This window comes from Meleagris gallopavo, chromosome 4, assembly GCF_000146605.3.
Source record: "Meleagris gallopavo isolate NT-WF06-2002-E0010 breed Aviagen turkey brand Nicholas breeding stock chromosome 4, Turkey_5.1, whole genome shotgun sequence".
Lineage (NCBI taxonomy): Eukaryota > Metazoa > Chordata > Aves > Galliformes > Phasianidae > Meleagris > Meleagris gallopavo.
In genome coordinates, this window is record NC_015014.2 from 16,211,883 (window position 1) to 16,225,866 (window position 13,984).

The window sequence follows — 13,984 nt, forward strand, 5'->3', positions numbered from 1 at the left end:
TTATAGACATTATTTACCCCTTAATATTCTCTTCAAAGAAGAAATGGAAAATCAATCTAAAATTTTAAGATTCTAACAGCATTAAGAAAGCTTAATGCTCAACAGCTGCAGTACCTCAATATTATTCTTATTTATAAAACTATTTCAAAATTATTTTTAGTCGTACTAGTGAATGACTTCCTCTAGCTAAGTGGCAGAAGAATAAAACAGTTCAGTATCAGCCTCCTTTGCACCATCCTTTATGAAGGCCCAATTTCTTTTTTCAGACAGGTTCTTCAGGCTTTGAGGGGCTACTTTCTCATTAACTATCATGACACTTCCTGACGCTGTAGACACTTCCACCTTCACCTACTGCATCTGCAGGCTTCAAAAACTGCGCAGATCATGGTATAACTGTGGTTAGAACACACCTCAGGAACTATTTAACATCATGATATTTACAGAGTCTGGAAAACTAGCTGTTAAATTTCTCGATTCATGAATTAAGCTGTACTGCCAACAGAGAGATTCTAGTAAAACAAGCACAGGTGGTAAGAACTGTGTGATATGTACTTTCAAGGAGATAAAGAACAAATTCTGTGACAACCTCTGCTTCTATTTATGCAGAAGACTAAAATCTTTGTACACAATTCAGCAAGTCCATGTAATTATTTTCTTTTTTTTAATTGAATTTAGTATTTAAGATTCACCTCTCATTAGTCCACACAGATATTTTTATCCTAACACTTTGAAGAGGGTATACATTCTTCTGTAGTCTAAGAACAAGTAGCAAGTTATCAAAAACTGGAATAGGTATTAGCTTGTGATACAGAAGTGAAAACAACTGTAAAGTGCTTTGTTATCTCAGCTATAGCAATACAGAGGAATGGCAAAAAGAATACAGCTTCACTTCTATCAAGCTCATCAGCTGCTAATAGGTATGGATTTGACAGGCATTACTTACAGATGAACTTACTACACTTACAGAAACAAAAATAATAAATAGTGTTAGAGCACGCTTTCATTGCAGGGCAGACATTACTATGACTAATCATAAAAACTGAGGTGGAAAATAGTTAAGCCTTCAAAACAAAACCATGCAGCAATTATTAGAAGAAAATTACCATGTATAGCAAGTCAGACTTACCTGAGGGACTTGGAGCTGGCCTCTGTAACGGGGGCCTAAAACCTGGGGCTTTGGAAGTATCAGACTGATGTAAAGGCTCTGAATTTGGCAAAAATGAAGACTTTCCTGATAGCATAGACTCTGGCGTTGTCTGAGATGAAACGACAGAACCACCCCAGAAGGCATGAGCAGACGTAGGATTGTTTTCAAACAATGTGCTAAAGGGCCCAAATGGTAAAGTAGCACTGAAATTGTTACCCATGGACTTGTTTGCTGGATGGGCTGAATTTTGAGAAGCACTTTGTGTACTTAAGGTAGAAGGAAGCTGCACTGAAGAAGGAACGCTGGGGGGCCTTTTGATATGATTAACATTGAGGACTGCAGCAGAAGAATTTTGCACAGGAGCTGGATTCTTATGGACGCTGCCAGTTCCGTGGACAGGCGGTCTGATGGCAGGGGTTTCCATCTTAGCTGCAGGCTGAGAAGACCCCATTGATGTCTGAGACATGGGATAGGTCATTGGGGCATTTGTTGGACCTGCCACAGGAGCAGATGAGCTTGTCACTGCTAAATTTGGAGGCACAACCATTCGAGGATCTGGTGCAGGAACCTGAGGTTGCTGAAGAGGGGGTCTTGCCTCTTGCAGAGGAGCTCCCGGAGGCTGCTGATGAGCAGGGTGCACAGAAGAACTCCCAGTACCTGTACTGGGCTGCCTAGTGCTGGCCGAGCTGCTCGTTTCTACTGCTGGCGGACTACCCACTTCCTGATCAGATGAAGGTGCACCTTTATTTGGAGAGGTTGCTGCACAGTCTGAAGGACTGCTTCTAGAAACGCCTGCTGGCTGTGCCGGAGGAGAAGGCGATGATGGGGAAGATGCAGGGTAGTGTTCTTTGGCAGTAGAAATTGGATATGTGGCATTCGTAGCCGCTGTGCTGGTGTTACTTGCTGTGGTCGTCACCGTGGTTGTCGTGGCATTTGACGTCTTCACAACAGTAACAAAAAGCTGCCTTCTGACTGAAGGTGAACTTGGACTGCCATTTGCAGAAGAACCAGGCACAGTAGAAGCCACTGAACTTGTTGTAGCTGTTGGACTAGTCGTCAAAGAACTTGCTGAATTCACCTGAGAACCACTGCTGTTCTGACTGTTATGGCGAGGCACCATGTGAGGTTTAGGCGAATTGGTAGCTCTTGCAGGGCTCAATGGCCTAACAGGAAATGGACCCCATGTGGACTGAGCTGGTGGGAAAGTACCTCCAAAGTGCGTCATGGGCAACCGAGGCGGACGGATTTGCTGGAAAGTCTGAGCAGCGAGTAAAGCATGTGCAAACTGCGGAGGAGGATATGCTAATGGAAGAGAGACTTGGAAACCAGGTCGCACGTTATTAACTGGATTCTTAATGGTTTTGTGATTAGATGCTGAAGAAATTGCAGGCACAGTGAGTGCAGAGGCAGTTTGAGATGTTGATGAAGCAGCTACTGTGGTCACTTTGATTCCCACAAGAGAACTGTTAGCAGCTGTAGTGGTGGCAGGTGCTGATGACCCTATTTTGGAGTTTGCAGATGAACTTTTCAAGCGGTTCTTTGGAATAAGTTCATCAATTTCTTTATCTGGATCCTTAATCAGAGCATTAATCAACTGTGTGGCCTGTCTTGTTGATTCCGTGCCGCCCCTGAAGAACAAAAGGAGAGGAAAATGAAAGTGAATTTTGAACATCTATACACAATGAAGTACCACAAGAACAGGATCCAGCCAACCTTTCCTGTCATGCTAACAGATAGACAAAAAAAAAAAAGAAGGAGAGAGGCTGCCTTTCTTTTTTGTTGCTGATGGTTATTATTTAAGAAACTAAAATTGAGTACTCTAACCCAAAGAACACTGTCTAGTTAGAAAACTGAGTTGTCTAAATAGTGGGTGGATTTAGAGATGTAAAATCAAATGCATTTAAACCTTCCGTATCTTGCCTTCAAAGTCTTCTGTACAAATGCAAAGGCACAAGATTTGCAGTTTATCTGTTTCTGCTACCTTATTTGTCTTCCCTGTCCAGAAGCAGCATCTGCATCTTTCAAGGAACAATCCATGTTGAACAGATTTGTCTAAACAGATAAACATGTTTTGCAACAAAAAATTCCTCACAGGAATGACCAAATAGAATGGTCAGCTTACCTTATTGTTATTATTCTATCTCCAGTTTTGTCCTTTTGTTTGTCAATGTCTATGTGTGCTCCCGTGCATTCACGTATAGCGTTGATATTACATCCTCCTCTACCAATGACTCTGGAAATGACAGTTGATGGAACAGAAACCTTCTTGGATCTACAGAAAAAAAGAAACAACATTAGCTGAGAAATGCTTCAAATGGCACGAAGTAATGGGCAGATGAGCCAAAAGGAAGGCAAGGAAGAAATGAGGGAAAAGTTTAGCTCACCTTCTTACAACTTCCTTCCATCCTTCTTCCCTTTTTTGACCACGTTTAGGGCTAGCAATGGTAAGCTTTCCATTTGGAGAAGAAAGGGGGGAAGGACCAGATTTTGTGCAAGTAGACAAGGAATTACTTGTCACTTCACTGATGACTTCAGATAACCTTTAAAAGAAATTAATTTATATTAAAATGCAGATTAACAATGAAAACCTAAAGACTGACTTCCACTAGGCCCAGTCTGAAGCCTGTCAAACCATTTCCTCTTCTAGCACATCAAACAAACAAAAAAATCAAAATGCACAAGCCATGTTAATAACCACACGGAGTTAAAATTAAGTGATTGTCACACCTCTGGTTCCCAGAAACCTTTCAGTAAAATGTTACTTGTGGTGTTAGCAGATCACCCACCACAAAACAGCAACTGCTTATGAAGGCTTAAACGCTATTTGTATTCCAAGAGCTGGAACTGACAAGGAAGAAATTCCTACTACTCAATATATCTTCCGTCAAAACAGCATGGCGCAGTGAACAGCAAGTTCTCCGTGTTAAGACCTTGCATTCTCACAATACCCATACAGAGAATGAAACAGTACACTGTATCTGGGAATAAGTACTTCTTATTAGCAGTTAAAAATCTAGAGCATACCTAATTTGTATATCCAAACTGTTTTGTGTTCCAGAGCTAGCAAAGCTCTCTAATTAGCTCTGTTAATTTTACTAATAAAGTTGTAGCTCTTAAAAAGGCAGGCAAGTACTTCCAGACTGTCTCCAGCTCAAATCTTTTTAAGTGAAACCCTAAGCAGCCTAGGGCAAGATAGCACAAAGCAAAATAACTACCACAAAGCTCAGAAGCACTACGCAAAGACGTGGCATGAATTGAAATGTCTGGATTTTTGAATAACCTAACAATTCTCTACCTTTCAGATCCATGACAATGAGTCTTGCTTCAGAGTCTACTACTTAGTTCACGTTAAATTTCAGTAATTATTATAGCCTTTATTACACTCCTCGCACACTCCTATGGCTTCACCCACAACTGATTTAAATACATAAGTCTATGCAGATAATGGTGTAGTTCCCAAATATAGTGCAACAACCACTTTAAGTAGGCATATGGTGTCACAGCAACTTACTTTATGGATGATTTGCCAGTAACTGCTTTCCTCTCATCCTTTGGACAAGTAACAAGAACCGATGGCTGCTTTTTGTTGCTCTGTGTGTTAGTAACGGCTGTGGAAGAATGATTGTCACTTTTGTGGCTGCTGTTGCTATTGCTGCTTTCGTCACTACAGCTAGAAATCCTCATGTTGTCACTATCACCACTTTCACTAGTACTGCTGCTCTTAGATTCACCATTTACTTTTTCTGGTTGGTTATAAGAAATTGGGAGCTGGTCATCAAATATGATCTGAACATTATCAGGGGCTACTTTGTTTTTCCTGTTTTTCCTTTTGGAGCTTGTTGTGGTGATGGTATTATTCCTTTTCCCATGAGAACCTGCTAAAGTTGTCCAAGTTGCAGATATACCTATGGTGGTTGTAGTGGTAGCACTAGGAGGCTCCATTGGGACCTCTGGATCATCTGGTGGAAGAATAGAAAACAGTACTAATTTAGCTAGTTCAAGAAACCTTGTATGGCTTTGTGCTCCCAATAACACTTATCAAACAACTTCAAAAGACTCCAAGAATCAAGCAGAATCTCTAACAAAGATGGTATCTGTACAACTACTAAACGTGTCACATCATTGAGCTTCTTGCCTTGTTTACTGTAACTTATCTAGCATTTCATTCTGATCTTGGAATAAACACAGCAGAAATTCATTAAGTGTGAAATTAAATTTATGGAAAGGCAGAGACAAAGGCAATTACTGGGATAACAAGTATATGAAGCTTATCAGCACAACCTAACAACCAGTGAAGACCATTTCTTAGCACACCACAGAAGATGCAGCTCAACACCACAAAATACGGAACAGCCAATATTTGGATAGACAGGACAACATATTTAGAATTTTGTGGTTGCCAGTTTTTTTGTTTGTTTTTTTACTGGATCAAGATTATCATTCTGTTTGTGAGCAAAAAAAATTGGCCAGGTTTTCAGTTTCGTAGGACCTGGAAGTTAAAACATGCGAAAACATTTCCTGTGGTGAAGTTAACTTGAACTCTCACTGAATCTGCTGTCAGCAGTCCTTAGCCATAACAAGACATAGAAGTGATAATAAGACAAGGTAAACCACTAAAAGCTCAGCAGGTCATAAAGATGACTGTATTCAAGTTTTGAAAAGAAAAGCCACTGGAAGACTGGAAATAAAAACTCATTGACATGTTTCACAAATAAGGCAAGTGGTTGAAATCACCTTCAGCTTTTAGCTTCTCTTTCTCCTGAGCAGCTTGAAGTTCAAAATTCTCTTTACTTTTTGCTTCAATTTCTTCTAGTTTTCTTCTTTGTTCTTCTTTTTTCTTCCTCCGTTTTTCCTTTCTTTTCTCTCTTTTAGCAGCCAAAGCCAATCTCCTACTTTCTTCCCGGAGCTAAAATTAAAACACATTACAATATATGTTCCATGCATTTCAAAAAAAGCAAATCCTTTCCATTTCCTGAGAAATGCAGAACTTGCATTTTAGACCAACACATTTACAAAGTCAGATAAATTCTCTGAGCTATATTTTCACATTTACTTCTTCCAAACAGATTGTTTACCCGTGTCAACAGAAGGCTGATGTAGAAATAGAGAACACCATCTTAAATGAGTTTTCCAGAACATGTTTTCAGGATTCTAAGACTGCCATGTTTGTCTTAGCAGTACTGCCCAAACACGCTCGTTTCCCTTTCAAAGGTTAGGATGTGCCATGTTTTCAGCTAGGCTGGATATAAAATGCACACTCATTTGACGCTACACTTCTACTTAGTTTGGTTGTTTTTTTTTAACAACATCTTTTCTACAACACTGGATTCAAGGAATATTATCCAAGGTGGTTTCAAGGAATATTATCCACATATTTTGTTTCATTTAAGACACAAAATGGGATTTAGACCTCCAATCCATATTAACATGACTGCAAAATGCTCACCTATTGTGTATTGAACAACAATAACAAAAAAAAGGTACTTCAAAATCCTTTTCTGGATTTTAGGAGAGGAAATATAGTTATAGAGGATCTTAACCCAGTTTCTCTTAGTAAAAGCCAGAAGTGAAAGTACAAAGGTAACCTGGACAAGTAGATGTTCAGCTCTAGATGCTCCAACTATATTGATTTCAAATACTCCTAGTCCAGTATGGACATTCACAGGTCTTCTGGTCTTGGAGGAATGTGAAACTGTAATCTTATCAAATAAATATTCCCAACTCCAAACCCTTAACTTGCCTTCTCCAAGTCCAATTCCTCTAAAAGAATGCTTGCATTTTTGTTGGCTTCAGCAGCCTGTCTATCTTTGGCTTGAACAATTGATTCCATACATAAGTGGCACTTCTTCAGCATCTCCTAAAATAACAAAGCACATCAACATTCCATTTTAGAAAGTAAAAGTTTAGAAACAACACCCTCAAGCTTATGCTACTAATTTACTGATTTCCTTACTTGGAAAGAAGACTTAATGGAGGTAAAAACAAGAACATTTTCCATTACTTCCAGTGCAATACTATTATAAACATCCATAATTATACCAAGTTAATCTCTCATTGGCAAATAAGCTGCAAAAGTTTCATTTACTGATTTTGAGTCATGAATATGTGTGACATGGCACCATCACAGATAAAATTCTCCTTCCATTCTTGATCCCAAATACAAATTGTTAATAATGCAACCCTTCACTGCAGCTTGAAATTTCCTTTTCACGCCCAACTTTGCAAACTGATATCCAATTAACAGGTAGAACATGAAGTCAATAATTAGTATCTCAGCATGCTTAAAGTGGTACAAAGACAGTTCATAACCTATGCCTGTTAAAGACAAAGTGTTTATGAAACCCAGGAGAAATGGTCTGAGAGGTGAAAGAACTGCACAAATTAAAAGGCCGTCACAAAACAACACTTAGCTCCCCACACTCTCTCTGAAACAGCTGGGAAATATTTTAACATTCTACTATTATAATAATTATAGATCTGTATTAATTGCACAGCAGCAATTACTTTCACTGGGTGTACAACATCATGCAAGTGACTAGTGGTCACAGCCACTGGCAGTAACATACATACCAATGACAGGGAGAACACTTGAAAATAGACATGCATAATAAGTATTGTCATACCACGAAGGTTTATGAAGTTACACAGGCTGTGTGCTCCCATTTTTTCCAATTTTTTTTTTCTGAAAATTTCCAAATGGACTCATCATTCAGCTGAAATCCAGCGTCTCAACAAAACAGTATTTAAAACATCTACTCTAAAGTTGAGTCACAGTATTGTTTCTTCTGAAGCGTTCTCTTACAATCTTACCTTATCAGTAATGGTTGCTATGTATCTCATACATTCCGAATCCGATGGAAACTGGTTTACTTCTTTTACTAGGTAGCGCACCACCTTTACATGACCCTGAGAGAAGGAATAGACAAGCAATTAAAGTACTTGTTGTCAAGCTGGCTTTATAGCCTTATTTTCATATACTTCTATCTTTTCCTTTTGTCAGTTTTCAAACATCTGGCTCTGGCTGCTTACAGTTGTATATTCTTACAGTCATTAGCAATTTTTAATTACCACTGAACTTGAACTACACTCAATTATCTCAAGTCAAGCTGGGCTAACCCTAACTGAAAGTTGATTTTTAAAATGCTCATCCTCTCTTGCATAAGAGTTCATTTTTTAAATCATTTTTCTACTTCTGTTGCATATTCCACATCTCCATAGAAATACATTAATTTCCTGTTCTCAGACCCATGAAAATCAGACTCAGTAAAACAACCACAAAGAGAATTTCTACTAGAATTTAACACATCATGCAGGTGACAAGCACACCTATTTTTGAAGATTCAATGCCAAGTACTACAAGTAGGTCACATCTTTAAAGACGCAGCTTATCAGTTATGTTCTGTTTATTCCTACTACATATGGCTGACTGAGACAACATTAATCAAAACCAAAGGTAAACTTCACATTTTACCTTTCGGAAGGCTGCCATAAGAGGAGTTATTTTCCTGTTATCAGCAGCATCAACATCTGCTCCGGCCTGAACTAGCAATTGAACAACATCTAGATGCCCTCCGTTTGCTGCCAGCCACAGTGGAGTATTCCCCTTCTTATTACGCACATCAATGTGAGCTCCTCTACAAAAACAAACGTTCAGTCAAAACAATGGAGAAGATTTTAGTTACTTATGTCAACAGGATTTGCAAAAGTTCACGCAATGCTTAAGAAAAATAGGCTAATTCAGCACTCATTTTTACGTAAAACATATGCATTCACAGAGAGCTTCAGTTTCAGAAATATTTTTAGATTCTCTGATGCTGTGAAAAGCCTACATTCAGACTAAACGTATTTTTAATACTCTGACTCATACTGTTTGTCAGTTGGGTCTGAAGCACTGCTAATTACCTCATTAACTTCCACCCCTTAGTACACTGTATTCCTCAATAGCTTGCTGAGAACAACTTGTAAAGTTGTGAGTACAAGCCAGCAGCCAGTGCCACTACTTGGAAAGAGACTTATCCAAAAGCTGTTCAAGAAACAATTATACTGAGTGTACTTAGTGATCAATCTCAAATGGATGGAATCATTAAGTCTTGCACTTTGTGCACATCTGCTTTTCAATGACTTAACACTGACGGTTAAACTGAAGGCATCAGGGATGCAACCACAAGAAATATCACCTTCACATGAAATGTTTCCAACATTCACAAGTTCATAATACAGGAAAAATTCTATCAGTCACACAGGTAAAAGCAACTTGAACACCAAACACAACTTACACTCTCATCTAAACAGAAAACATAATTACTAATGGTCTAACAGAACTCTTCCCATTCCCTATCACGTAGTGTATATTGCACACAGAACAGAGATTGTTTTCTTTAAGCAGCGCACTTACAAAAATACAGTACCTGCTAATAAGAAGTTCACAGAATTTGTAGTGCCCTTTGTCTGCTGCAATGGTTAAAGCTGTGTCTCTTGAGGAAGGTACCGGAGGAGCATTTACATCTGCACCTTTGTCCAGCAGAACTCTGCCTACTTCTGCATATCCACCAGAAGCAGCTTCCATTAATGGCGTGAGACCAGTCTATGATAAACAGGCAGGAAAATCAAGCAATTTGTGTGAAAGAATTGGGAGGTGGGTTCACTTAAGAGACAGGACTGATTTCTACTTCCAGCAGCATATTTCAAGTTCTGCTATAGAGCCCCTTCTACCTGACCAGTTTTGTAAAAAACTACCAATATTTCAAAGGAGAGAAAATGTACACCTGCACAGAAAAGGAGGCATGACACACTGCATAGGTGTCCTGCTGCTGCACAGTGTTCAGGAAAGTTCTTTGCCTGCTGATGTCACAGCATCTCAGAAATAGCAAAGTCAACCTCATACAGCCTTATATAGTTGACAATCAGCAAAAGTATTGCTAAAAAGACCACTGCATTTTTGTTTTTAATCTTCATTAAGAGATGCTACACAGCGACATCCAGAAAGTTCCTGGCTAGGTGAAGGGGGACACATTCAAAATCCCACATTTCATTTCAGTTCTCTGTTACCACCGTGGATATCAAGAATGTGATTTTCTAAATTCATTAAATACTTGCATTTTTTCAAGTTAATGGATCGCTGTTCTTGTAAACACCTGAAAATTAAGTAAAGCTTCAGAAGAATTGCTTTTCTTTCAGTGATTCGTATATCTGTATAAATGCTAGCTCCACTGTTTTTACATTTTCTTTTTCTAGACAGTATCAGAAACTTGAAATTACTCTGTAGCAGACATCACCTTTGGTCATCCAATTAACTTCCAAGGGGCATGTACAGAAAGGCAATATAACCATCAGATGATGACAAGTCATAACTTGCAAGCATCTCTTTTTTTGGAGAGCAATTTGCTTCTTACCTTAGCTCTGTGTTCCACATTTGCTTTTCTATCAAGGAGCAGGCTAACCACTTCAGTTCTCCCTTGGAAACAAGCCAGAGTTAGTGCTGTATTCCTATTGGTCTCTATCTGGGCATTTATATCAGAGCCCATGTCCAGTAATAACTTCACAGCAGCAGTGTGCCCATTCATGGCTGCCAACATTAAGGGAGAAATGCCCAATTTGCTACCAGTTCTGAAAGAAGAAAGAATAAAGGAGTTTAAATCGCAATCATATTTCTGAGATGACTTCAACAAAAACAGAAAATAGAGTTTTTAACAAGAATGGAAGTCAGCAACACAGCAACTACAATTGAAACCACAGAAAGTTCGTGCCAGCAACTTTGGACAAGTATTCCTATTTCAAAGCATCACAGGCATGTTAGATTTTTAACTGCTGTAAATTTAAAGGCATCTCTTACGAGGAACTTCTGCTTTAACTTTTTATTTGACTTGTGCAATACATGTTTGAACTACTCAATGTATGCAAGAGGCGGTACATAGATGCAAACACACAGCAAAATCTTTATTTAAATTACAGGCAAGAAACAAACATGCACAAATTTTTTTATTATTTAACCCAGAAGTCATTTCAAACTAGCAGGCCAATTGGAGAAAAAGGAAATACTTTTTGTTTTTAAACCTTTAATCAAAGAGGACTGATATAATATGATGCATAGTGGAAGTTATCAAAACATACAGAAGGAGCTGGAAGTTAGGTGAATACTGGAAAAGCATAGTCAAAAATCTTTCCTTCCTACCTGAAGTCTACGACAAACAAGACAATTACAGGGATATTTATTTATTATGTAGGCACAAGCCAATTTGTTCAATTTAGTTGCCCAGAAAGCCTTTTGGAAAGGATGAAGACCACGAAGAAGTAGTGAAAAGGGAACTTGCCTGGAATTGATTTCTGCCCCAGCATTTAGCAGAATCTTGATAATGTTCACATAGCCACCAGAAGCAGCAAGGCTTAAAGGTGTATAATCCGAAACATTCCTGTGCTCTTTGTTTGCCCCTCGAGCTAGAAGCAACTCCACCACCTGCAGTATTGTAAGAAATAAAATCTGGTTTTCTCTCAAACTTGCAAGGCTATCTGATACAAATCTATTCAATGCTTTCAGAATCCTAAATGTTCTGTTAACATCTTCCAATGTAAAGACAGCCATTTTGTTCATTTCCTTCACTCTACTCTTGGCCTCTGTGAAAGCTGAGACTAAAATTACGACTAAAGCCTATGTGAAAGTAATTTAATATCAGCTACAACCACTCACTGACATGTCTAAAAGATTTACACCAAACTGCGTTACAAATTTATCCCCGTTTTCTGGTTATTTCAGCCATTTTTAAGACTACAAAAAATAGATTTAGTTCAAAAGAAGCACACAATATAGTCCTGCTTTTTGTCTTCCCACTATCACATTCAGTTCATTATCAAGTTAAAAACTCATCTTCAAACCAAAGCTGAGGAGCAACCAAGAAGTTTCATGCTTTTATCTTTAATTTGCTGTTTACAACACAACATCAGATTGTTGTCAACTGTACACAAATCTCTCACAGGAGCCAGAGAAATTAACATTTGCATCCATTAACAACAAGAAGTAATTTTTACATGATGTCTTCCTTACAGATTTATTTACAATTCAAGCAATTCCCAGCATTCTATATTGTACATGAAGTTTATTTTCTGCAAGGAAGTTAATGCAGAAGACTTGTTGGAAACTGAACTTTGTGCCAAAATGAGTCAAAATGAACACTGGGATGAAAACTCACTGAGTTATCTCCAGAACAGTAATGCCTCATTGGCTCAATTTCAGGCTTTCAAGTGTAAAACATATTTAGATTGGTCCTACACAGCTGAAGCCAAGAGCTTTTCAATTACAACATTCTGCTTTGAAATCACAGGACAAACAAGCTGCCAGAACTAAACTAGAGCAGGGAGGTACACCCTAATATCTTCACAACTGCTAAGGACTAGTACTTTCCAATCCTTTTTCAAAAGCCATTCAAGAAAATACGATGTATTTCCCCAAGAAACACTGCTTGAGAGAGGCAAATATCTCAAATCTGTAAAAAGATGACTCTAAATTCATCTCTCCTGTATGAGGTTGCTAGCTACAAGGTCTTCTCCCCTGAATTGAGAACACAGAATTGTCGTTTGCAGCTACTCCTTTTGTATCTGCTGACATTCCTCTAGCCCATTCAACATCTTCTGAATGGGGCTGAAGAACAGGCCAGAAGAGCTACAAGTTCTAAGGAAGATTCTGTCTAGGAAAATGTGAAGTCACCATCTTCAAATGCCACAATACCAGATTATATAGTTTCCACTGTGGCCTTTGCAACCCAAACAGAAACACTTACAGAACTATGCACTTCAAACTCGTTAAGACCATTATCATCTGACTTTTTCTTAAGTCACAAAACACAGTATCTCACATAGCATTTAAAAAGACTTCCTTTACGTTTACTTCTGATCATTTGAAAAATGTCTCAGACTAAAAAATCCAACAAAACAGAAGACAACAGAGCCATCTACAGTACTGATATTCTATGCAGAACTGACTATAACATTCTCTTGGCTCATATATGGAGCTGACTCACGGCAAACTCTAGCTTCTCAACAGGAACATTGATCCCATTCACCTCCATATTCACATCCATTTAAGCATGTAAAAACCCTATAACTAGCCAGGAGTTGAGAGATCTGTTCCACAGCTTTGGTCCAAGTTACTGAAATAGGAAAAGGATTTTTTAATCAAACACTGCAATATGTAACTTCAAAAATGTTAAACCTGTTTTTTTTTTTTTTTAAAAAAAACATCATCTGAAACAGCACTGTGTATCAAGTCACTATAACTGTTCCATAAAATAAAGACAATATACAATCTACAACCTGCTCTTTAAGACTTATACTTTTACATCACCTCTTGTCTCCCTCCTGAACAAGCCAAGGACAAGGGAGTGTCCTTTGTTCTCTCCGACTGGGCTTCGATATCAGCTCCATTATCAAGTAAGATTTCAACAACACCCACATGGCCAGCTGTAGCAGCCAAAATAAGTGGAGTAAATCCTAGAATGAAAAAGGATGTTTTTGAAGAATCCACATTCATAACTTCAAATTAAGCAACTTACATTAAACCATCAAGAAAGCAAGCCTAAAAGCTTCACACAAAAACTATACTCACTGCATATTTATTTACTATTTTAAAGTGGAAGACAAGAGTGGGTCTGTATTGCCATGGTGAGATACCTACCTTTCTTGTCCCTATGTTCGATATTGGCTCCTCTCTCTAGCAGTGTTTGTACTAGCTCTTCATGGCCACCAGCACAAGCAAGTGTCAATGCTGTGTCATGATTACTCTCAGTCTGAAAAAGAAATCATTAGATACATAAATTCTTCCTTTTTCAAGTACAACTTCTGTCATGT

At 38.4% G+C, this 13,984-nt stretch overlaps 1 protein-coding gene across 4 annotated transcripts in view; it reads right to left on the reverse strand.

Annotated features, from left to right (window-relative positions):
* The window catches only part of ANKRD17 (ankyrin repeat domain 17), a 59,767-nt gene that overhangs the window by 5,266 nt on the left and 40,517 nt on the right, over nt 1-13,984 (reverse strand). For all 4 annotated transcript variants that reach the window (XM_031553038.1, XM_031553037.1, XM_031553036.1 and 1 more), the window contains 13 exons: nt 13,812-13,923; nt 13,482-13,627; nt 11,458-11,600; nt 10,540-10,753; nt 9,556-9,731; nt 8,619-8,781; nt 7,958-8,053; nt 6,888-7,004; nt 5,882-6,053; nt 4,659-5,106; nt 3,532-3,687; nt 3,270-3,419; nt 1,127-2,775 (listed from right to left, as the gene is read on the reverse strand). In XM_031553038.1, the coding sequence (XP_031408898.1) occupies nt 1,127-2,775; nt 3,270-3,419; nt 3,532-3,687; nt 4,659-5,106; nt 5,882-6,053; nt 6,888-7,004; nt 7,958-8,053; nt 8,619-8,781; nt 9,556-9,731; nt 10,540-10,753; nt 11,458-11,600; nt 13,482-13,627; nt 13,812-13,923 (3,742 nt within the window). The remainder of the gene's footprint in view (nt 1-1,126; nt 2,776-3,269; nt 3,420-3,531; nt 3,688-4,658; nt 5,107-5,881; nt 6,054-6,887; nt 7,005-7,957; nt 8,054-8,618; nt 8,782-9,555; nt 9,732-10,539; nt 10,754-11,457; nt 11,601-13,481; nt 13,628-13,811; nt 13,924-13,984) is intronic.